This window comes from Aythya marila (assembly GCF_965140915.1).
Source record: "Aythya marila genome assembly, chromosome: 1".
NCBI classification, from domain to species: Eukaryota; Metazoa; Chordata; class Aves; order Anseriformes; family Anatidae; genus Aythya; species Aythya marila.
The window spans coordinates 80453467-80478933 of NC_139042.1; the positions used below are offsets into that span (position 1 = coordinate 80453467).

The following is a 25467-nucleotide window of genomic DNA, read 5'->3' on the forward strand; positions in this document are numbered from 1 at the left end:
CTGAGTGTGAAGATGCTGTGTCATTCCAGCTGCATTTCAGACTTCTCTTTCATATTCTCCACGTTTTTTTCTTTCTGTTTTTACTAAGTGCCCCCTGTGAGGCTTCAAAATCTCAGTGTTCAAGTGCAGAGTGCAGGTGTCATGGGACCACAATTTCTCAAGCCCCTCATGGCACAGCTGATATAATAAAATAAGGGAGATTGAGCAAGGAACCCATAATATTTGGAAATCCACACTCATGGTTGCACAGGGTGCAGTGTCAGTTTGCTCATAATTACAACCTGAGCAGAAATCTAAGGGACAGAAAGCAGGAGGTTGTTTTCCAGTCAGGCTTTGCCTCTCCCTGAGACCTCAGCTAGAACAAATATTAAAAGAAAATAATGGATCAGGTAATTTATTCTATGCCTCTGCCATTTCAAAAATACTCCCTGTGGTCTGCCTTGGGGTGCTTTGCACTGCGCACACCTAAGTTTTACACAATTTTGTGCTGAAGCTCTACGAAGCCTCAATAAAAAAAAAAAAAAAAAGAGTTAAGGGCTAGGCAGGAGTTGGGCTTTCTGTGTCCAAATCCTGCCTGTAGCTGTTAAAATGAAAGCCAGCTAACATTATTCATCAGAATGAACTTGTACAGCACTATTTGTGCACTGAGCGTAATACCTACCACCCTGTATCGTGGGATTATTGTTTGCACCTTCATCTGCTGGAATGCCATGTGTGCTATGACTTCTGTCAGAAAGCCCATCTTTACCTTGTCAAAACATTGAACAGTACATTAATCATTAAAGGACTGTCAGTACTTGAGCAGATCACATTTGCGATGCTCCAAAATAAAATAAAACACCCACAAGCAGATAAAACAAAAATTTGAGGAGAATGAAACATACGGAAATATAAATATTGAGAGCAGCAGGTGAGCAGGGCTGTGCTTTGCAGCAGAAATAGCAACCAGAAGTATTCCTATTTTCAGAGTCAGCTGACTGCATAAGAAAGATGCTGTATGGGTACGAATGTTACTTTCTGATTAAGGAGTCAGCTGTGCTCTGAAAACACTGGAAAGCTGCTAACCTTTTATTAGTATTTTTTCTCCCTTTACCAGACCTTTAATTTTTCCAGCATGCAAATCCATACCATTTCCTTGAGCTCCCGTGAGTTAATGAAGCAGCAGGCTCTTCATTTTACAGGCAGAGGAGGAGAGGGTGGGAGGGAGCTTTCACCCAGGGCCACAGGAGTCAGGAGCAGGCTCACGCAAACGTAGGACAAAACACCAGTTCTCGTTTGCTCTGCGTGTTACCTTTCCAGTACGTGAATGATTGCCTTCAAATGTCAGGTTGGGATGCACTCATAATGAGTACGTGTGATTTATGAGCTCACTTAGCTTGAAAGCATCTTGCATATGTTCCCTTTGCTGCTGGGAACGGACCGTATACAAAGCTTGCTGGTGCTGAAGCTATACGCTAATGCGCTGCCCACTTTACTCATAAGGTCATCCTGGGAAGGCAGTGTCTACCACCCAGTGCTATAGAGGCCTGAAGTCGTAAACAATATTGATCCCTTGTGCTTGTCATTGGCTGTAACTTACAGGCATCAGGAGTAAGAGATAACCCGCTGGGGAGCAGAGCCGTGCTGCCAGCCACCTCCTGTCCTCGCCCCGGCTTCGCTGCTGCTGCAGGGGTTGTGACTCGGCCACCGACATTTCCTGGGAGACAGCACGCCGCCCACACGGTCAAACCAGTGCTGAGGGCATGGGGAAAGGATCAACTCAGCTGTGACTCCATTAGACAAACACGCTGAGGATAAATGTGTATGGCTCTTGACAAGGCTATAGCATTCTCTGAACAGCTTTAATTCTCTGAACAGAAGTAAGCTCTTTATTCCTGGTGCTATGTTTTTTTGCCTCACTGTTGCACAGTGCTCACCATGTCCTGTGCTCTTTAAAATCCAAGTATCTCCTGTAACACTATGGCTGTAAGGCAGGCAGGCTAGATACACGACCTGGTGCACACGATGCTTCTTGCGCTAGTCTTCCCTCGTGTCTTGAAGATCCTAAACAGTAGGCATCTCAAAGTGGCACCTCAGAGCTTTGGAGGATGTAGAACAGAAGTGGGGATTAAGTGGTGAGTTTGTACTGTTGCTGACCCACTCATTTCCTCCTCCTGATCCCAGTTCTGGGACAATAAATGGGGTGGTCTCATAAATTGCCAGGCTGGCAAGTTCGTGATAGCCAAATTGCTTCTGTGTCACTGCTCTGATGGGGTTTAGGGTTCTCATTAGCTAAAAGGATGATTCATGGGTCCTGGCTTAGTAACAAGTAATGCTAGGCTCCTCTTAAAATCTATGGGGTGAGCGTTCGGGGCATATAGGGTGTTCAGGGGTGAGTCGCCTCATCCCGAGTTAGGTACTGATGAAGGTTGAGCTGGATTGCTCTGTGGCAATGCCGCCTCCTGCTTCCCTATAGGGAAGCCTAGCTGACAATCTCAGGCTTGGACATCCTCACTTTTTTTGTTGCAGTGCACAAAAAACAGAGACTTTCACACTGAAGAGATGCAGAGCACTGAGAAATCCAATCACGTGCATATGCAACCAAGATTTTTACTGCAGAGCAGATTCAAGAGCACAGTGACACCTCTGCAACTGCAGTTGATGGGATAGCTCAGAAAACAGAGAGGCTCACATTTGTCAGTGACTGCAGAATAAATCCCTATTCAAGCAATTACACACCAGTTTGGTTTCAAAGCAATCTTAGCCCATTAAAGAAAAATGCCTATTTAAAGTATTCTGGCTTTGTATTTAACAGATTGATTATCACCATTGCTATTTGCCAAGCACACCCACACAAAAGAAATTCACTTTGAAAACTGCCTAACTGCAGATTTGCCCAGCAGACCAGAACAGCCTTGGGTATATAATAATAATTTCTTGCTTAATTATGTGTTTACTCAAGACATTTAGAGATATTCTGGTCTTCTGAGTGAATGAGAACATTTGAGGGACAGCAGCTCGCTCCCTCCCCCAGCACAGAGGTATCGAAACACTGAGGCTGCTGCTGTGTCACAGCGTGCCCAGCTGCCCAGAGGTGGGCACCGTGCCGGATCCAGCAGCGGGTGACCTTGGGATCCCTTGGTCAGGTCACAGTGGAAGGTCACACCAATAAGATAGCAGGAGCTGAAATTTTTGCCATTTTAGACCTACTCCTCCGTGGCATTTCTCTTGTTTCCATGGCAGGGAGAAGAAAAGACAGTAATCAGGCAACCTTTGCCTTTCCCACCTTTCGTTGTTCTTCCATGTTAAATCCCCACACCTTGGCAAGTCAAGTGTAAGCTGTGGGTACGTGGAACTGCGGGGTGTTTTCTTGGAGGAGTCAGGAAGGCAGAGGAGCACATAGGGAGGTAGAAAAGCCCTGCACCAATGGGACAGGTTGATGGGTAGCCAGCCCTTGTCTGTGTCTGCTGTAGCCCAGAGCTACTCGCTCCATGTCCAGAATCGAGCTCACGCTGTTTCTCTCTTGGAGGTTTGCCCTGGGTCCCTCCCCATCCCCTTCTTCTTGTGCACCGACTGGGATCCTCATGAGCTTTTGTGGAACCTCTGACAGAAGTAAAAGATTTTCATGTGCTGGACTCATCACCTCACTGGTGTTGGTCTCCATCCATCTCAACCCTCTCCAAGACAGCTTCCTCTTCAGACACCTTCCATGGGGAAGCTGAAGTTCAAAACCTGATCCTTTTAGCTGTGGTAAATCTGCACAAAGCAGGTGACGGGAAACTTGGCCAGAAGATCAAGGGCAAAATGATCCCTGTGACTCTGAAGAGCAAAGTTAACTTGTTGACGTGTTCAGGATCTCTGCACCTTTTCTTACACAAACAGTGGTGTTCATCCCACAGTAAGGGCCTTTTCCCAGCTTAGGAGAACTGGATTTGCACAGATCAGAATGGCCTGATAGAAACGTCAACCAGGAACAGCCTTCTTTTGAATTTTATCCCTCTGCTCTCCAATAGGGCTCACGTGAAGCTTATTTGGAGGCTTCACTCAACTTTAGTCCTGCACATGGACCAGGGTACAGTGAGAGGTGTTGCATATCTAGCAAAAAGGTAGGGCAAGACAGAGAATTCAGCCTTTGGAGCTTCAACATCGCCTTCTTGTATTATTTTGGAAGGAGACCATACAATGCAAAGCGTCTCAGATGAGGGTTTGTGTTTTATTCATCACAGCAGCACCGATGATGTTTGGGCAGAGCAATGTTCATAGGATCATTTGGCAGGTCTGCTAAGTAATGCCAGGGGAGATAGCACTTGCTAGAGCTTTCCAGCATGGTGATCAAACCTTTTTTCTTTTATCTTTTTTCATTTTATTTCCTGTTTTGAAAGAAGTCATCCTTCACTCATTCGTTTTAAAAATAGGACGTTGCAACAAACCAACCAGAGCTTCCACCGTTAAAGGACTTCAGAGCTGCAGGGATTCAGCAAGACCTAGGACAGTCTGGGCATCCCTCTTTATCCTTTCAAGCATTATAAAATGTGACAAAACGCCAATTGGCCGCTGTCGTCCTGACACAATGATTGCAACCTTGGAAATGTAATGACAACATCAGGAAACCTTGGCAATCAACGTATTTGATAAATCATCCTCAGGACCAGCATTATTTATATCCACTCCCTATAAATACCTCAGACAAAAAAAAGTCCTTATATTATGAAATAGATCATTTATAATGTAATTGGATAAGCACCTTGCACTGCTCCAGCTTCAGGCAGTACACAGTTTGAGTTCCCCAAATCAATACAAGACATTCTTAGGACAATTTAACTATGTCCGTAGAAGGAGATCGAACCAATTTCCCTACAATTTCCTCTGATCTGAGTAAGCAAAATCAGCACAGACTTCACATGGGTCCCATAGGCAAAGTTGAATGAGGTGGGGCAGCATTTGTAGAATAGTTTGTTCTGGGACTGATCAGAAAAAAAGCAGAAAAAAAATCAGAACAGACTGATCGGTTGGAAATCGAGGTGGAAAGCTCAGGTTGTTTTGCCTCTGATGCTCGTTTATCCAGGCGGAAATAATGTGCTTTTGCCAACAACATTTTGTCTGTGTTTTTAATTTTAATTTATTTTTTTTTCTTTTTTCACATTTCACATTTATAGTTTAACAGCACCCGTTCGCCCTCCCCAGTTGAGTGTTGCCACATGACCCCCTGGAGTAGAAAGGTACTGGAAAAAAAAGCAATCCTCAGCTCACAGCCCTCTCTCACTCTTCTGCCTTCCAGACCCTAACCCTGCCTCTTGCTTGCTTTTCACTTTGCTAACTTTACTGCCTCTTCTGTTTCTGATGTCAGTAAGGCACAATAAAGACGTCTTTTTCCCTCTTTCACTCTCCACCTGGGATCAGTTTCAGGAGCTCCTGGCCACAAGGCCACCTCCTTGATCCTAACACCCCCTTTTAGCGGCCTGGTCCAGGACAGAGCCCGTAGCAGCAGTGACTGATTTTCGTTTTCTTGCAATGTTTTTGCCCAATGCTTTATTTTTCCAAATGGTAAGGAATGGTTTGGGCATTACCAGAACAAACACGTGCATTTGGATGCTCAGCGATGCCGCAGTTTGCTGAGCAGGAGCTCTGGCAGCCGTGGTCACTTCACCCGCTTTGTCCCCTGCTCCATTGTTACCCTGGCAGGAGCCAGCAGCCGGTGCAGCCTCTGTGTGTCTGCCTGCGTGTGTGCAGGGTTTGGGTTTTTTTTGTTGTTGTTGTTGTTTTTTTCTTTTTTTTCATGCATGCATCAAACTTTTTTTTTGGGGGGGGGAGTTACCTAGGAAACAAAGTCTTTTGTGCTTGAAGTTTATACGAGCTATTCACGTCTGCCGGGGATCGGCACAAAAGCCGCAGAGAGAAAGAAGGCTGCAATGTTTTGCTAAAACCCTACGTGGGAAAGCGGGGCTCCCCGCGGGCGGGAGGAGGAGGACACACGTCCCCTCGGCCCTGGGGTGCTGCGGGGGGTGACGGCGGCCAGGTAAGTGCGCGTCCTCCCGCCCCGCAGCCAGCAGCGTGGCTTTGGGATCCAAAATGCTTTTGGGGCTGGGGCGTAAGCGCTGTCTGGAGCTGGAGGCGGCTCGTTCCCCGGGGACTTGTGCGAAGCCTGGGAGGAGGAATGGCAGAGCTACAAAGGCAGGCTGGCGAGAGCGCGCCGCGCTAGACCGCAGCCTGCTGGACCCCGGCACGGAGGGGAGCGCGGCGTTTTGTCTCTGCCAAAAATTGGCGAAGAAAGCTTCAAGAGCAGTTATGAGGGAGAAGCTGGGTAGCTGGGCAGCTGGGAATTCAGGGCTGGGGAGAAAGCCAGCCTGAGAGGTGCTGCTCTTCGTGTTTAAAGAGGAGGCAGATCGACTTCCCGGGCTAGGGGAAGAGTTGTCACGGCTTGTGGAAGAATGTTCTGATGGAAAAAGGGGGGGAACTGGGCAGAAAAAGGTGAGTGTTTCTCCCCTCCGCTCCTTCCAAACAAAATGGGAAGTTTGTTTTGTTGTGTTTTTTTTTTTTTTTAAACAAAGGGACTCCAAACCAGGGGTCGGTAGCTGGTGCCACATGAAAACCTGCTTAATTTATTTCTCTGTTACTGGGTGGAATTACAACAGCTTTGCAGGACAGGGTGCTGCTGGGGGATTTGGTTTTGCTTCACAAAGAAAACAAAGCCTCTGTGTTGCTTCCACGCAGTTTACTTTTCTCTCTGTTTCTTTATCTTCCGTACCTAGTGCTTCTCGTAGCATGCTGTAAAAATTTGCATGGTTTCTAAACAATACTTCCAATTTCTTCTGGTGGTGGCCAACCTTCCCTCTGGCCGACATCCTCCTGACCCCGGCCCTGCTAACACCTGCCGCTTCCAACCACGTCGCTGCCGGTTTTCTGCAACTTTTTTTCTGGTCACGTCCCTAGTTTGTAAAAATGAGATGCGAGTGACTTCCCGAGGCGCGGAGGGGTCTCGCTTAAAGCCTTAGGCCTTCTGCTGCCTGTCCTTGAACGAGTGTTTCCCCGGGGCCGGTGCTCCCTGCTAGCAGCAGACCGCTGTGCTCCAAAGGCTGCGGATGCAGAAGCGTGCCCCGGTGTCACGCCGATGGTAAGCGGGTGTGCACTGAAGGCAGCAGCGTGCAAACACGGGACGTGTGCCCCTTCCAAGCGGGAGGGCGTCCTGTACTGCCCCGTGAAGGCGCTGCTCCTCTCCCCGCACGGTGAGGTATTTGTCCCCTGCACCCGCCGCGTTATCGCCGCTGCAGCGGGGAGCAGGCAGCGCCGTGTGCCTTGCCCAGAGCAGCTCGTGGTTGCTCCCTGTCACTGATTGCTGATCTGTCTGCCTGCTTTGTTCCTACAGCAGCCGCGCGTGCCCGAGTGGCAGACACTGATTCTGAATGTATTCGTTTGCAGTCCCATCCACCAGAGGACGAAGATACAGATGTCATGTTAGGGCAGAGGCCGAAAAATCCAATACATAATATCCCTTCTACACTGGATAAGCAAACCAATTGGAGTAAAGCACTACCTCTCCCAACTCCAGAGGAGAAAATGAAACAAGATGCCCAAGTGATTTCTTCTTGCATTATCCCCATCAATGTCACTGGTACAAATCTCTTCTATTTCTTTTTGTATTTATTGCATGGTTCGAGGGAGGTCAAGTGCTTACTTTGTTTAATTTGTCTGAAGTCGCTGGATTTTACAGTCTGTGGGCATAGACCCTGGCCTGAGGATTTAGTTGCTGGAAGAGAGTGGGCTAAATTCATCCCTCATGCGTGCCCACTGAAGTCACTGGAGCCGCATCTAGGATGAATTTGGCCCACATTTTTCGAGTCATGTTGTACAGTGTAACGTAACGCTGGCTCCCTGTATAAACAATGTACTTTTGTTGTGTATATAACCTACAGCCTGTATTCACAAAGACCTCAAATAGCTTTTCGAACGTAGCTGACTGAAATAATGCAGAAAGCCACCAGGATTAATCATATGATTATCATGTGTAGCAGGAGAAGAGAAACTAGAGAATGTAGGCTACTATTTGCAGTGCTTTAAACATGCAAGTCATGACTGTGTAGCATGCAAACCACCGCTCTGAGATCTCTTTATATGCAGCTATGCTGAAGGTATAGTAATGGCATTTTCTTTTATTTATATAACATTTGGATGCATTTTACTAGATTTATTTGAACAAGAATTGTTTGTGTAAGTATCAGCTTGATCAGTTATTAAATGTGATAGATGACTTGTTTCCAGAATCAAAAATCAGGTTGTTTTTTTTTCTCTTTCTCTCTTTCTCTTTCTCTCCTTCCAGAGGGCTATGGTAAACATAAGGTTTATCTGAGTTTTCCTCAATGATATTTTGCACCAAGGTTTGATTAATGTAAGAGCATAAAGTGGGCTGACTTCCACGGCTATAGACTTGAAAATTAACAGTCAGGGAAAAAGCAGGGAGCTCTCAGCTAGCCGCAGAGAAAATTCTGGTGTTTAATTGTGTTTTTCCAGAATCCGGGGGGTTGGCGGGGAGGTCACGTCCCCTCATGTCACATCGCTCCTGCTTGTGTCCATCGGCAGTGCCCAGCCTTCCCACAAAACAGGCTGCCGAGCTACCTGTGGTGCCAGGGGAGGGCTGCACGCCCCCTGCCCCGCTCTGCTCCCAGGAACTTGCTGCTGACTTTCCAAGGGCCTCACTTTTTTGGGGGGCTCACTGCAGCATCCCTTCTGCCCCACCATCCACCTGGGGCAGAAGGAGCTGTGTCTGAGGGCTGCCTGCTCCAGGCTGGGCACTCCCGATGAAAGCCCCTGCAGAAAGAAGTGAACAGAGTGGCATGCGTCCACGAGGCGTTGAGTGATGCTCTGCCCCCACAGCACGTAGGACCCTAGGTGTGTAGGCTGCCCAGCATCACTAACGTCACACAGTCCAGAGCAGAATTACAGCGCTAGGCCTGGGACCGATGTGAACTTTTCCAGTAATAGCAATTTTTGCCTAGACTCCACCTGCCATACACTGGAACCAAATTTTACAGATCAAGAATGGTATGTAATCTTCTGGATGTTTATGTGTATCATTCTCATTAGCACTAATGGGAATAATTTGTATGCGTCACGGGGAGGACGTACCCTCTGCCACTTTCCTCTGGAGATGACCCGTGCATCTGGCACACAGAGCATGTTCAGATAACTCACAATTGCTGGACACCCAGCAATGATTCGGATTGATTTTCGTTTCAAAGAGTTTGCTTTCATTTTTCTGTTTTGTTCTTTAAGCTTCTCCCAACCCCGAGAAATGTTCACTTTTTTGAAATGACTGTTGTTGGAGTTTACAGCACTTTCCTTCCATATTAAAGAAAGTTCTTCCTCTGCTTATTCCAGGGGCATTGGTGGTTACAGGACATCTGTCTGAAGCCTCTATTTCACTGTAGTAGATTTCAAGAAGAACTTTTACAAGAAAGTTACTTTTTAACGTTTTACATTGTTATGTAGTGTAATATGTATGTGTATGTCTGTGTATAATTATGTTTTATATAATTATACGCTATTACAATAGTTTTTATCAGGATTTTTTTTATTATTATTTTGTTTACTTTGGTTTGTTTGTTTTTTCTTAAGATTACAAACCACTGTACCGATGATCCCAATGTTAGTGTTTTTATGGACCTGGCACATTTTTTCCGACCTGTCCCACGTCAGCTTTAGAGAGCAGAAGCATGTAGCTCTGCGAGACCACAGCTGGTCTTTTGGTGGGCCTCCTTTTAATTTTAGATTGACCACAGTGTAAAAAACAAAGTCAAAGAGACTTCCCTGTGGCAATTCCATAGAAACATAGAGAAAAGGAGGAATTCTTGCCCATTCTGCATGATCATGGTTATAAATAGGTGTACATGTGAACTTGGGCTCCTAAATCCAAATTTAGGATGGTAAATGTGTGAGCTGATTCCCAGAGCGGACTCCTGTGTGTCTTGCTGCAAGCTGAGCGCTTGGGAAAATCAGGCCACGTGCTGGTGCACAATACCTGCTGCCCATTTATTTCATCCTTGGCCATGTGTAATAGTCAAGGAAACTGCTCTCTAAACTTGCATGTGGACTTTGCCCCATTTTAGCTGTCTTACTCCTTTCTGAAATGGTAGCCCTTGTGGCATATTGATCTCCTAAGAAGCCCCCAACTAATGTAATTTGGCATTAAAATTTAAATTGTTTCCTTATGCTTAGTTGCTTAAAGTAAGTCAGGCTGTAGCTGAAAAGTTTGCTCCTTGCAGACAAGTAACTGTCATTGTCCCTGTGACAGATGGATAAATAGTTATAAGAAAGATGCCCTGCTACCAGGAGCCCTCAACTGTATTTTCCTTCCTCATTTTCTTTTCTTTTCTTTTTATTTTCCTTTTCCTTTTCTCTCTTTTTTTTTTTTTCTTTATTTTTTTTCTTTTTTTTTTTTTTTCAGTCCTTGTGTTACTTTTGGCAGACCAGGCTGCTGAGGGGGAGCTGGAATTAAATGTAAAACTGTGATATACTGTAATATAATTCACATAAGAGCTATATAAGGGCTCCCTTATGTTTATTCACAGGCTTAATCCAAGCTCACATACCTCCACTGTGTTCCAGCCATGAAAATTTGTTTACTATTTCTAAAGGCTAATGAGACCTATTTATGGGTTGCAGGAGTTGGTTTTGACAGAGAGGCTAGTATACGCTGCTCTCTTGTTCATTCACAATCTGTACTACAGCGGAGACGAAAGTTGAGGAGGAGGAAAACCATCTCTGGCATCCCCAGAAGAGTGCAACAAGAAATAGGTGTAGTATAAATACAACTCTTCCATAGATAGCTTTCTAACCAACTTAAATTGCAGGGATATGAGCTGGTAGCCGGCCTTCCAAAGATATGAATCCTTGAAAGCATAACTGGTTGTGGAGTTTGGGAAGGATGTGTTTTGTTTTTTTGATTTACTGCAGTAAGCAAAGCTATATTACTCCATATGGCCCTGACGTACGGGGGGCCTTACCGAGTAATATAGATGTACGTGTTCAGCTCTTATCGTGTAAATGTTAATCAGTTATTTTTTTTCCATTTTATTTTTGTTATAAACCCATAGTTGCGTGCATAAAAAGTAACTAGATTAAGTGAAAGTTTTTTCTTGTGTGAGGGGATCTGAAGGTAAAGAAATGACAGATGTTGCTCAGCAAAGTGATGAGCTGTCACAACTCACTCAGATATCAGCTGGATATCCGCATTAGAGACAGCTGCTGGTACCCCACTGAAAGCTTTGCTAAAAGTTCCTTTTCTTTGTCATGCTTGTCCTCAAGTCCTTCCTTGCATTCTTTATTACCAAGGATATTTGCTTGAAATCAAGTGGCTTGCCTTGCTTCTTTTGCAGGTAAACTAGGAACAACTCTGTTGAGGGCAAATACAGTGTAAAATTGGTCTGAACCCGAAACTAAATGAACAGGATCATTATTTCTTAATGTTCATCTACATCTGAAGATGACTCTGATATCTCGGTCAGTTGCTGTGAAATTTGATCGGAGGCAGAAGGAATGTGTTTATCATAGGGAATAAGCAACCAGAGAACCTATGAAACAAAGATCCTGTTACTGTGCAAATATTCTTGGTAGGAAAGAAGCAGATAATGGAAATTCTGAAAAGATAGATAGAATATAATTATTTTTAGAAGTTTACGGAGTGTTTGGTCAGGCGGCCGCTCCTGACAACTGCCTGTAACGAGCTACAGTACAGTGAAAAAACTGAAAAGTTAATATTCATCTTAATATTTACCACAGTGAGATCAGCTCTGCGTGAGATCACATTGCAGAAACAGGAGAACTGAGATCACGTTGCAGGACTAGCAGAATTTCCCACCTCACTGCGATGAGGTCTGCCTTATGTACATTTTATAGCCGAGCTAGCTTTGGTACAAAACTCAGCAAGATTAAATGCAGATATGCTTCTTGGGTTTCTCCGCGGGTCGTCTCGTGTCGGGACGCGCGAAGCTGCCTCTCACCCAGCTTTACGTGTACCCTAGATTCGGACGAGTCGCCGGTGGCGAGGGAGCGCAGCGTGATTGTGCATGCCAACCCGGACTTCTCCAGCGCCGGCAGCCGGCGGTCGGGGACCAGGGACTCGGAGTGCCAGACGGAAGAAATCCTGATCGCCGCTCCCTCCCGGCGCCGCATCCGCGCGCAGAGGGGGCAGAGCGTGGTCGCCTCCCTCTCGCACTCCGCCGGCAACATTTTGGTGCTGGCGGACAACGGGGATGCCGTCTTCGCTGCCGCCGTCAGCAACCGCATCCGCTCGCGGAGCCTCCCTCGCGAGGGTGCGAGAGCCAGCGAGGGCGACCCGGCCGCCGCCACCAAGAGTTCGGCTTATGAGGCAGAGCACTTCCTAGCCAGCCAGGAGAGGCTCCCGAAAAAGGGGAAGGAGGTCCTGAGCAAACAGGGTTCACAAGAGCACCAGCCCCTAGGTTTAACGTGCCCTCAGCACCTGCACAGCCCCGAGCACAGCATCGGCGAGAGAGGGAGGTCGCGACTGTCGAGGATGGCAGATTCGGGAAGCTGCGAGATTTCGTCCAACTCGGACACCTTTGGGAGCCCCATTCACTCCATCTCCACGGCAGGAGTCCTGCTCAGCAGCCACATGGACCAGAAGGATGACCACCAGTCCTCCAGCGGCAACTGGAGTGGGAGCAGCTCCACGTGTCCCTCTCAGACATCCGAAACCATTCCTCCTGCTGCCTCTCCGCCGCTGACGGGCTCCTCGCACTGTGACTCCGAGCTGTCCCTCAACACCGCTCCCAATGCCAACGAGGACTCAAGCGTCTTCATCACGGAGCAGTTTGGTGACCACGTGGACAAGGTCAGAGGCCACAGGGCGAGCTCCTTCACCTCCACCGTGGCAGATTTACTTGATGACCCCAACAACAGCAACACGAGCGACAGCGAGTGGAACTACCTGCACCACCACCACGATGCCTCCTGTCGCCAGGACTTCAGCCCCGAGCGCCCCAAGGCCGACAGCCTGGGATGCCCGAGCTTCACGAGCATGGCCACGTACGACAGCTTCCTAGAGAAGACCCCCTCTGACAAGGCAGACACTAGCTCACACTTCTCCGTGGATACTGAAGGATACTATACCTCCATGCACTTTGACTGTGGTCTCAAGGGTAACAAGAGCTATATTTGCAACTATGCAGCCGCAGGCTCCGAGAGCGGCCAGACGGCAAGCGTGACCTCCAGCCTGGCCGACTGTGCCTGGCAGGAGTGCGTGAACCACAGGAGGCAGGGACGGCAGAGCATCTCTCTGAAGAAACCAAAGGCAAAGCCAGCCCCACCAAAACGCAGCTCGTCTTTGAGGAAATCTGAGGGCAGCGTGGATCTTCCTGAGAAGAAAGAACCAAAGATTAGCAGCGGGCAGCACGTGTCGCACACCGCCAGGGAAATGAAGCTGCCGCTTGAGTTTTCCAACACGCCTTCCAGAGCGGAGGGCTCCAGCCTGCCACCCAAATCCGAGCTGCCCTGGGTGAGCCAGAGCGACGGCAGCCTGAAGGACGCTCAGTTCGACACGGCCGACATGCCGTCCTTTAAAGACGAAGGTGCTGAACAACCTCACTATGCAGACCTCTGGCTCCTGAACGACTTGAAATCTAGCGATCCTTACAGGTCTTTATCTAATTCGAGCACTGCTACGGGTACCACGGTCATAGAGTGCATCAAGTCGCCAGAGAGCTCCGAGTCCCAGACGTCGCAGTCCGGGTCACGGGCCACCACCCCATCCCTCCCTTCCGTCGACAGCGAGTTCAAGCTGGCCTCGCCGGAGAAGCTGGCGGGTCTGGCCTCGCCCTCCAGCGGGTACTCGAGCCAGTCGGAGACACCAACCTCCTCCTTCCCGACTGCCTTCTTCTCCGGACCCTTGTCTCCGGGGGGCAGCAAGAGAAAGCCGAAAGTACCCGAGAGGAAGTCGTCGCTGCAACAGCCGCTCTCTAAAGACGGCACCGTGTCTGCAAGCAAAGACCTCGAACTCCCGATTATACCTCCGACCCATCTCGACCTAAGTGCTCTTCACAGCGTCCTGAACAAACCGTTCGCTCACCGGCACCAGCTGCACGCCTTCAACCCCAGCAAGCAGAACACGGTGGGAGAAGCCCTCAGCCCCAGCCCTCCCTCTGCCCTCGCCATCACGCCCTCCGTCCTCAAGTCCGTGCACCTCAGGGCTGTCAACAGGCCCGAAGAAGCAAAGCAGAAGGGCAGCACTCCTGACCTGCTCTGCGTCCGAGAGACCACGCTGGTGGCAAATGATGTTTCGCCTGGCAAAATGAGGCCGCTCCTAACCAAGAAGCCGGTATCACGGCAGTACTCCACCGAGGAGGCCATTATGCCGTACATTGACGCTTCCCCGGTAGAAACGGGCCCTGGAAAACCGCCCTTAGAAAAGAGCTCCTCTTTCAGTGGGCAGAGTAATTGCGAGCAAGAAACCCTAACTTCAGCAAGCGCAGCTCTGGTTGAAATCAAACCCGTGAAGGACCAAGTGCCCCTGGCCGCCGAGCGCTTGCCAGACAGAGCTCTGAATCAGTCTTGTGCCGTTCCTACAGAAGGGTTTCAGAAAGGCTCGGCCGTCCCCACAGGTGATTACGAAGTGGAGAAAGCTAACCGGGGAGCAGAAGTAGACGGCCACCCCGAACGCACGCAGCCAGAGCTCTCTGGTGGCAGTGGGCAGCAGCTGGAGCCTGGCCCTGCAGCTGAAAGCCCTGCTCAGGCGCAGGGAGTGGATGTCAGCGATCAGCTTAAGCACCAACTCGATTTAAGCCACCATGTGCCTGGGAATATCAGCTTCGAATCAGAGATGGCGGCGGTAAACTCGCTCGGTGAAGCGAGTTGCAAGCAGGAGAACGACATCGCATCAGGTATTCCTACCAAAAGTGCCTCCGATGCCGGCAGGGCGGACGAGCCAGCGGGTGGCACAGAAGAGCCGTCGCTGAAAGGTCAGTTGTGTCCTCTGTCTGTGCTGGGTGGGGTGTGACTGGCAGTGACAGGGTGACAAAGCTGGGTGCCCTGAGGGCTGGAGGTGCCACTCGGCATGCCTCCGCAGGCCCTGGTGAGCCCTCCTGGTCTGACAGCAGAGCAGCCACCCAGAGATGCTAGGTGCTCTCTCAGAGGGGTGTATTTCTCTGATAAATGCTTCTTCCCTTGTGCTACGTGCCAGACAAAAACAGGAGAGGGAGGAGCACTGCCCTGCTGTGCAGGAGGGCTGCACTGTCACCGCTGCAGAGGTGGTGCCAGCGCCTGTACCACAAGCAGGAGGTCCTGCTCTTGGGCCCTAGCAGTGCCCGCCGCATGGCTCCAACATGCAACGTGTATGGTAGTTAGAGGATAAAGTCTGTGTCACCAGCACTGGCCTCTGGCTCACACACTGAGCTCACACCTTGCCTTAGCAGCGCTGGTTCAGCACATGGCGGTGGTCAGACTCTAACCATGGCTTCTGTCCTTATCTTAGAGTCTTCTCCAAGTGACGACTCCATCATGTCCCCGCTGAGTGAAGACTCTCAGGCTGATGCTGAGGACGTTTTCGTGTCTCCCAACAAACCTCGCACTACTGAGGACCTGTTTGCAGTCATTCACAGGTGATCTAGCCTTCTTGTGGTTAGGCCTTGCCCTGCCCACCAGCAGACATAGCTGGTGTGGTGTGGTGGCGTGCACGAGTATCCCAGCCAGCGATGGTACTGGAAGTCCTGAAGTCCTGCTGGTACTAGCTTACATATTATAGGTGTTTGCCTTATATAATGGCATTGACGATGCTAACCATATTACCAGGGGTCAGGAGCAATGGGTACTGGTCCCATGTGTGCATGATGAGCATCTACAGCATGTGTAGGATGCTTTAGAAATAACATCAGACTGTTCTCTCTAATAAACACACATCTCCAAAGAAAAGTCCCCACGGTGGTTTCTGGGGGCTGCCCCCCAGCTCTGTCTTAAAGAGTGAGCTGTCACACTGAAGTGATGAGAGGGCATCTCTTCAAATTTAGCATGTTGTGTATTCAGCTGAAATTTGTGATCACAGCTGAAATTACAGATTTCTGATATTAAATGGGTTATGATGAGTATTTGGCTAACCTGGGACTCAAGCATCATTGTCTTTATAAAGAGCAGTTTGTGCATGAATTGTTTTGGAAGAACTGGGTAAGAGTGAGAGGGATAAGGGAGATCCAGCTAGTTTAAAAGCGTGGTGAATCCATGAAACTGCAGGCTAGTGTGAAGCATTCTTCTACAAAGACAGTGTATGAAAGAGCATTCCTCTGTGTTGTTACAGATCAAAAAGGAAAGTTCTTGGGAGAAAGGACTCCGGAGACCTGTCTGTCAGGAACAGATTGAGAGCTTCCTCTGGGACAAGCAGCCAGCCACCCGCCAGCAGTACGCTGCCTGCCAGCAGCGCGCCACCTGCCAGCAGCACAGGTGCTCCCATAAGCAGCCAGAGGTCCCCCGGGCTTATATACAGGAACGCCAAGAAGTCCAACACATCTAACGAGGAGTTTAAGCTACTGCTCCTTAAAAAGGGCAGTCGGTCTGATTCTAGCTACAGGATGTCTGCCACAGAAATCCTGAAGAGTCCAATTCTGCCCAAGTCTCCCGGAGAGCTGACGGCGGATGCACCCCAAAGCCTGGACGAGTCTCCCCAAGCGGCAAGCCCCGATGCGCTGTCCCCACTGTCCCCCTGCTCCCCAAGGGTCAACGCGGAAGGATTCTCCTCCAAGAGCTTTCCCATGTCAGCATCTTCGCGAGTGGGGCGCTCCCGGGCGCCGCCAGCAGCCAGCAGCAGCAGGTACAGCGTGCGCTGCAGGCTGTACAACACACCGATGCAGGCCATCTCGGAGGGAGAGACCGAGAACTCGGACGGCAGCCCCCACGATGACCGGTCTTCTCAGAGCTCAACATAGGCTGCCAGGGACTGCTGACACCACGTGGGTTGTGTAAGGATGTGAATATAAGAGGCCAACGCTGTAGCAGTCGAAGAAATAATAATAACAATACTTGCAGGGCAATATCGATGCTTAAATGTGTTTGTGTTCGTCAGATGCTGGGGAAACAGGACTACAGCTGTAGCTATTTATTGCTCTACATTTTCCAAAAGTAGAAAGATATGCTACGCCTATTCTGTTTTCTTTTAGCTTCATTTCATTTATCCCACTCTCATTTCTGTTGTCACTGTAGATTTCAAGGCTATACACTTTTCGTAGAGTTCAGAGAGACTTTTTGTGTTATTTTTTTTTCCCAGAAGTTGCCCATCTAGAAAGAAATCCCTCACTGTAGTGCTTCCCTAGGGAGAAAAATAAAAAAGCAAATGCTCTTGAGGATTGGTATTTTTCTACACTAAAATGAGCTGAAACAAAATTTAGAAGAAATTAACAAAGCATATGTAAATATCATATTTTTGATAGAAATTTGTAAATAGAATTATCAAAAAGTGGACACGTGGCAAACAATTTACCGCATAACAACTTTGTTTATAGACGACAAAAGAAGTCAAATGTAATAACTGTATTCTGTGAATACCATTTTCATATCAAGCATAAATTCACATGGCCACCAACAACCACGTTTGGTGCCATATAAGCCTCAAAGACGACATTTAACAGTTGAAAGGAATTCTCCACCTTAGCTAACAAAACGAAAAGGCTGAGATCGGATTAAAGCAACCATTTGTCTTTCTAACATAGCTCCCAACAAGCTAACTGGAAAGTGCAGCTGTGAGTTTCACCGTGATAACCAGCTGGGAAGGCAGGCGTGCTTCTGACACAACTAAGTCATTTCTAATACGAAGCCCCAAACGGTCCCATCTGACGGTGTCCCCTGGGCCTTCGTGCTAACAGGGATTGCTTGGGCGGGAATAGACGTGAGGAAATAGTACTTCCTTTCGTATTCCTATTAGGCTATTGGGATACATAACACAGTCATAACCTGGTAACTATAATCTTTAAACATGATTAGTTTCTGGCTCTTAAGGGAAACAAATAAATTATAAGCATGCAACAAGCGCTTTCAATTTATCAGTAAATATCTGCGATGAGTTTTCAGTGAAGCTTTCTCTTTGTGCTGATGAGATTCATGCTACCTAAATATTTACAAAAATGACACTGTGAAAATGTAGCTGGGAAATAGGTATGTGTATGCATTATTTATATTCATTGCGAATCCGGGAAGGGGAAAGCTCTGGTTCATTGTGCCAGCCTCATACAGTTTGGATTTTGTCTGGGTTCACCAGAAACGTGCAACAGGGTGGGGGACTGGGATGGGGCGGGAGAGGAGACAAGTCAAAGCAACTGCTTTGATACAAATGAAGGCAGGGAAATAAAAGCTGAATTACTTGAAGTTACTTGAATTTTCTTGTCTTAAAACTGAAAGGACTTGTACTTTTAAACTTAACCCACAAGTTGCTTTATGCTTTTAATTTCTAAATGAAATAAAACCAGTCGTTGGCCTGACTCTCCTTTGGGCCATTGTGGTTTCCAATGATGTAGCCTGACCATGCTACTCAGAGAACAAGGCCCTCTTTGTCCAAAATTTGTGCAGTTGGTGTTGTTTGCTGTAGGATATGCTTTGGAGTAGAGGAACAGAGGAAAGGTTAGTGCAGAGAAAATATTACAAGAAGGAATTTGGTGTGCAGTAGGACAGGTTGAGTAGGATGGCAGAAGGAGCGTACTTTGGTACTAAAGAAATCAACTGAAAGCTGGCTTTAAGCATAAGTAAATAATAGGGAAGTGGGATGTGTGAAATGGGTTTTTCTTTTTTTTTTTTTTTTTTTGTGTGTGTGTGCTTTTATTCATGTAATGCATAAAGCTGAGAGTTTTAAAAGAGGGCAGATTGTGTTTTTAAGAGGAAGGTTCGACCTAAAGCGGTTATGATTTTAAAGAGCTTGAGCAAGTCAGAATGGTTTAACACAAATCCTGAATGTTATTTCCCATAAGGTTTGTGTCTCATTTTGTCTAGCGTTTACCACAAGAAATATATAATTCAGGGTATCCTACCGTCCTCCTGTGTAGTCTGGTTGTGTGCAGTATGCCAGATGGAATCACTATGCATGTGGTACGTGTGTTGGGAAGAGGGGTGGTAAATCAGCTAAAGGGCTTCAAAACAGGGAAGTCTAAAGTAGTATTTAAAAAGGTAGGTGGGGTGAGGTTTGGAAATTACAGGCTAGTCACATTAGTAGCTTAGTTAAGAAAATAAGTCTAAACACAAGTGAAATGAATGAATGGGAATGTTTTAATAGGAATTGTATAGCATATAACAAAACACTTTCTGGAGAACATGAGTAAAGGAAGTTTAGGTATTGGGCAGAAACTCCTTAGTTTGTCATCTTAAGTAATTTTCCCTAAAATTTTACCAGGAGCTCTTTTATAACACGTTTGCCCTTAAAGGTGTTCTACGTGCTTTAAAAAATCATTCAGAACTGTAAAGAGAATACAAATGAATTGACTTTGGTGATACCACTTTTTATTACCTGTCAACAATTCAATAGGTGCCATATATAAATATACACTAAAATGTGTTTTGACTTGAATTGTGAGGCAATCCTTCACATACAAAATGACCAGAGAACAATCACATTGAAATATAGTCTTATTTTGTGTAAAATCTATGAGGGGCTTTCTTCCTATTTTCTATTCAGCGGATTGAAACCCAAACAAAGCCACTGTGAATCCACTGTGAAGAAGAGAGTTCATAACAAATGTGGGAGGCAGTGGAAAAGAAATGGAGGGAGACCCCTTCGGTGTTGCAGGTGTGCCTCCGAGGCACCGGAGGACAAGCTGTAGAGCAAGGGGAACATCAGACAACTTGAAACAGGGCACAGGACGTGCCTGATGGCCACCAGTGAACCATCATTTCAACCTGTTGTTCCGTTGTTTGCACTGATGTTCTGGAAATGATTTTGGAAGTTACACAGCTGTGTGTTCTGAAAAGTAACATTTTCTTCCCCCCCCCCCCCCCCCCCCTTTTTTTTTTTTCGTGGCAGCATAGAGAAGATGGAATAGTTGTAGCAAATAAAGCATATATTTGCTTTTGCCAAAGGTCAGTGATTGAGTGCATTTGCTGCAATGGTGGCAGATATAGAGAAATACTGTAGGTTATGACTTAAAGAATTAAAAAAAATAAAAAAAAAAAATTAAGAAGGTTACAGTGTAACTATTTTGGTACTAGCACCAGTTCATGCTGGCAGAAAAGACAATGGTTTATGGACTTGCATCCATTTTGTATTTTTGTAATATTTGTAAATATGAACTTTTTAAATTGTTGCAAAGATGGTTTCTTTTGTAAAATGTTTTCAAAGTTTACATTAAATCCAAGCCTTTGTATATTTTAGAGCTGTGCAACACTTTAAGTCTTGTATTTATTTTTAGTAAAAACGGTGACAGTTTCATTGTGAACCCCTCTCAAAAAATGTGTCGGAAAAGTTTGATTACCTAGAAAGTGTGTATAGAAACTGCAAATAAACGTGACTGCAATTAAATCACACCTTCTCTTTACTTGTAATGAAATGTAAAGTCTGATCTACTGGACTATGGGTACAGTTTTTCCAAAAGCAAGTCTCAGTGCATCGCGCCTTTCAAACCTCTTGATCTTGTTTTCCCTTCAATTTAAGTTTTTGTACAAACCAAGTAAGGGAAAAATCTGTATCCAACGAAAACCGTCACTGGGTTTAAGTGGAATTTAGCCCCCAAGTACAATTTTGCCAGAATATAAAGACTGCTGGATTTGCCTAAATTCTACAGGGGACAAAAGGTTAAGCAGGAAAGAAGGGAAGCAGGGATGAAAAATAATGGAAAGACTGCTACTTGATCTTTGGCTGGAAAACAAATTGCAGCACGTAAGACCCAAGGCATAAAGCATCCAGTGACTGAACCTTATCGCATAAAGCAAGCTGTAGCCAAAAAGGAAGGTGATAAACTATGAACATAAAATAAAGTATCATTTGCACTTCTAAGTTTAAGTCATTTTTGTTAGTGGGAGATAGAGAAGTCTGAACACGGGTGCTAGGTGGGTTAAATGTTCCAAAACTGCATACCTGCAGGAAGAGGGGGAGAGAAGAAGCTTTTGTTTCATCTGCCATTCTGTCAGTAGTTTTGCAACCCTGGACACGGGTACTTAGAAAGCGCACATGGACCAAAGCTGAAATATGGAAGTCTAGTGCCTTAGAGTGGAAAAATCAGCCTTGGGGAACACAGCTGAGCTATTTGAAATCGTGCCTCGCAAAGATACGAAGATTTCCCCTATGGGTGTGGTACCAGAGTGGTCTCCAAGTGGGAATCAGCTTCTATAACATTTGTTTCAACCAGATGGTCAAGCAGTTAATGGCTATGTAGATCATTTGCTGATGTATATTACCCAACCCTGAAGTACAGATAAGCAAGAACTGTAGGACGAGCTTAGCCTACAGAGGCAGGCACAATCTGGTTTTTATCTGCTCGCTATACACTTGTGTATTTTTTTCATGCTCAGTGGAGAGAAAATTAAACATTAGACCTCATAAAATATACCCCTTGCTTTTTTATATAGACAAGCTGAAATCTTTGTAACTATTTACAACATATGTGAAGTTGGTGACTTTTTTTTTTTAAAGCCTTTGCAAAATCCAGGCTTCAGCGTGTACCTTTGGGTACACGTACACAGCATACCACAGTTGAGCCTGTCCGGTGGTAATATAAACCAGATACTACATGGAGCATCACTGCATATACAAGCGCTTCTCAGGTTGTGCCTTCCTGCTCGGCAAAGCATCTCATCGTGCTGTGTGGGTGTCTGTGTCAATGTACAGAAACGTGCACAAAGGGACGACTTACGAGTGGGGGGTGCTTTCTGTTTGGAAGATAATAAAGCATGTGGATTAAGAGCTTCAGATGCTACAGTGAAAATGATGGTACTTTCTCCACAGGGTGGAATTCCAACACACATTACGCACACCCCCCCAACAACAGATCTACCTCTACACTTCACCCACTGTGCAGCACACAGGGCCCCGCCATCCACACGGCTTTCTGCCTGCTGGGCTGTTCCAGCACGGGGCAGCAACAGGCAGAACTCTTGTTTTACTACCACAGTTTCAAATTCAGCCTGTGTGAGGGCCAGCCCCGTCAGCGAGGGACACTCCCAATATCAAATGTCTACGATGAGGCCTTTCGAAGAGGCTGTTGCGCAAAAGCAGGCTGACAGCCCCGGGGATACACCACAACGCATACCTGCACCGAGGGAGTGTTAAGGCCATGGGTGGAGACACCTGAAAACACGACAGCACTTTCTCAACTCAGCAGCCACCCGCAGGAGAAGGAAAGGTGGTTCCTCCAAAGGTTTCGGAGCCTTCGTTTGAGTGTCAGGGCTTTTAGGTGTTTAAAATGAGATTTTTAATATAAAAGCATTTCCTAGATCTCGATCGTTAATAGTGTGTATGTCAAGCATCCCCAGCTTGTGGAGTTACACAGAGTTTGGTAAGTTTTATCTTCAACTTCTGTGCTATTGGCACTGTCACCTTTGGGAGCTGGAACCCATTCTCCACCTTAATAACCCTTCACCATTTCAGCTCCCACAACAAACTCCTCTCCTGGGGAAGAGAGCAGCCAAGGGCTGGCTGCAGCCCTAGCACTGATTTCCATAAACCTATGTTTGGCTGTGTTAATTACACCCCCCTCCTTTATTTCTTTACTTGGTGACAGAAGCATGTATTTACTGTTCTGATTCTGGGATTAAACTCAGGGTGACAGGTTGTTGACCCAGCTTGTCCCAGTTGTGTTTTTAACTACTGGCTTCTAGGTATTCTCCTGAAACTTTTATAGTGCCCAACCTTATTGGTCATAAGAACTCTTCAGTGGTTCTCCTAAGCTCCTCGTAAGACTTGAGGGGTCTGGAGAACAAGTCTTACAAGGAGCGGCTGAGGGAGCTGGGATTTTTCAGCCTGGAAAAGAGGAGGCTCAGGGGCGACCTTATTGCCCTCTACAGGTACCTTAAAGGAGGTTGTAGCGAGGTGGGGGTTGGCCTGTTCTCCCACGTGCCTGGTGACAGGATGAGGGGGAATGGGCTAAAGTTGAGCCAGGGGAGTTTTAGGTTAGATGTTAGGAAGAACTTCTTCACTGAAAGGGTTGTGAGGCACTGGAACAGGCTGCCCAGGGAAGTGGTGGAGTCACCATCCCTGGGGGTCTTTAAAAGACATTTAGATGTAGGGCTCAGTGATATGGTTTAGTGGAGGACTGGTTAGTGTTAGGTCAGAGGTTGGACTCAGTGATCTTGGAGGTCTCTTCCAACCTAGATGATTCTGTGATTCTGTGAGTTGTTGAACGCAGGTTATCCAGCTCTGTGGACTGACGATGTCTTCAGTTACCTCAGTATGAATGGGAGAGTTTTCATATCACATCATCTGGATATACTCCTGAAACAGAAAACAGGGGATGTGTATTCATGATGAACCCACATCCTCCAACACAGGCTCAAGGTCAGGATAACAAAACAGGCAAGCAGCTAAAGACAGGCTTTCCCACTTGATTCACCTGCATTGACATTTAAACTTCCCCAGAGCTGGAAAATCACAAAACCACTATGAATGTTAAAGCAATTTTATCCTATAAAAGAGATATGCATTCTCAATGAAGTTTTCTGTTTATTCAAATGTTAAATTCAAAAGATGCACAGAACAGCAGTGGTAGTGACAGTGCTAGGAATAGATACAGCAGCTTTTATTAATTTTCACTCTGGATAAATAGCTACCAATTTTTTTTTTTAACAGAACTTTATCCAGATAGTACGTTACTATTCTTACTATTGTCATTTCACATTAAAGTTGCAAACCATAAACTATTCCTGTGAGGAAGCAACTGCATCCACAGCTCCCTTTTTATTCAGTCATCTCCAGCTGGAGCGAGGGGAAAGGCAGGAACTGCTCCTTCAGCCCCAAGAGAAAAATAACAAAGGCCAAGGAAATGCCATTTCTTGATCAACTCATAGGTCAGTTCAGACTGTTCATGCTAAGACACTGCTCTCCATGCCTAGCAGCAACAGCGAGGTACTCATATAGCAGGAAAACAGGCTTTCTTGGCAACAGTACGTGAACAAATAAGAGATGCCTTGCCCTTTAATAATGGTTTTGCAATAGTTTTGATCCGGTGTTAGGCTGTTTCCACTTTATTTTATTACTCAAAATCATGCATTACAAAAAAAAAAAAAAAAAAAAAAAAAAAAAAAAAAAAAAAGGACACTAATCATTCAATGAGCTTCCTGTGGAAATTCACACTATGGTTTTCACCGAGACTGAGAAAATTGCGCAAGTAACATCACTGAACCGGTGGCTTGGTCACTTGGGTAACCAGTCACACTGAATCTAGGTCAGGTGGCTCAGATCTATCACAAGCCTCCAAAGCTGGAAAAAAAGAAATCATCAGATAAAAACATCTCTGTGAGTAAATGACATTCAAAATCTGAAGTAATTCAGTTCCCGATCACTCAAGTTTATTTATACATTTAAAAGGCTGGCACAGAACTGCAATGTTATTGCCAGTGTTTAGGGTTCACTCTTTAACAGGAATGCTGTCCTCTTAAAAAGTACCTCCTTCAGGTGTTCTTTAAAAGCTTACTCAACAGCAGATGGACAAGCCTTACATAATTTCATCATCATGAGCAATGACAACAAGTGGCTTTATTACCATTTAAGAATGTTAGAGCTTCAAAACCGGATTATCTGGAGTCTTTTCTTGGGCTTCATGCTTTCACTGTTTTCTTTTTTTTTTTTTTTTTTTTTGGTAGATAATTTAAGGGCTGATCCAAAGCAATGCAAATGAAATATAGACCACACCCTCAAACTACTGATGCCAAACCATAACATCCTAATACTGCAATCTGTTTCTATGCATTTCATTTTACAAAGCCAGCTGAACCATCAAGCAAACCCTAAACATATACATTTAGGCTGTCATTTCTGGTACTTCTGTCAAATCAATGCACAAAACAAGTTCTGGGATCTATGAAGACCAACGTGTAACTGGAGTTAGTCCAGATCTTCGCTTGTCATTTGAAATATCCAGCAATATAAAATACCAAGTTTTAATCAAATTAAGACCTTTCAGAAGCAGATAAAGTAGATAAGCTTAGAGTCATTGGATCCAATTAAATCAAAATATAAGTACCAGAAAAGATGGCCAACAAATTAATTCCAGGAAAGTTTATGTGAAAACTGATCCAAGAAAAACAAATGCCTTGTAGATCAGGTTTTCTCACTCCTTCCGAAACTATGATTCCACATTCAAATGTATTAACTATTAGCTGACTCCTTTCCTTATAACAATCTCCTGCCTACCTCCACCTCTTTCAGTTTTCTTTTCAAACCCATCATTTCTTCTACCTGATTAGCAAGCCACTGAAACAATATTTGTATATGTCTAGCACTGTGGAATGTCTACCACTTTTTATCTTCAAGACAAAGTTTTCTAAAATCACATGGTGTAACTCAGAAATGTTTGGCCTCTAGTGTAT

At 46.0% G+C, this 25467-nt stretch overlaps 1 protein-coding gene across 1 annotated transcript in view; it reads left to right on the forward strand.

Annotated features, from left to right (window-relative positions):
- NHS (NHS actin remodeling regulator) overlaps positions 1-20464 on the forward strand; it is a 245298-nt gene extending 224834 nt beyond the window's left edge. Inside the window, exons 4-9 of the mRNA XM_082765869.1 lie at positions 5136-5198; positions 7396-7588; positions 10636-10767; positions 11994-14945; positions 15458-15584; positions 16274-20464. Of these exons, the coding sequence (XP_082621995.1) occupies positions 5136-5198; positions 7396-7588; positions 10636-10767; positions 11994-14945; positions 15458-15584; positions 16274-16898 (4092 nt within the window). The 3' untranslated portion in view covers positions 16899-20464. The remainder of the gene's footprint in view (positions 1-5135; positions 5199-7395; positions 7589-10635; positions 10768-11993; positions 14946-15457; positions 15585-16273) is intronic.
- Positions 20465-25467: the final 5003 nt, after the last annotated feature.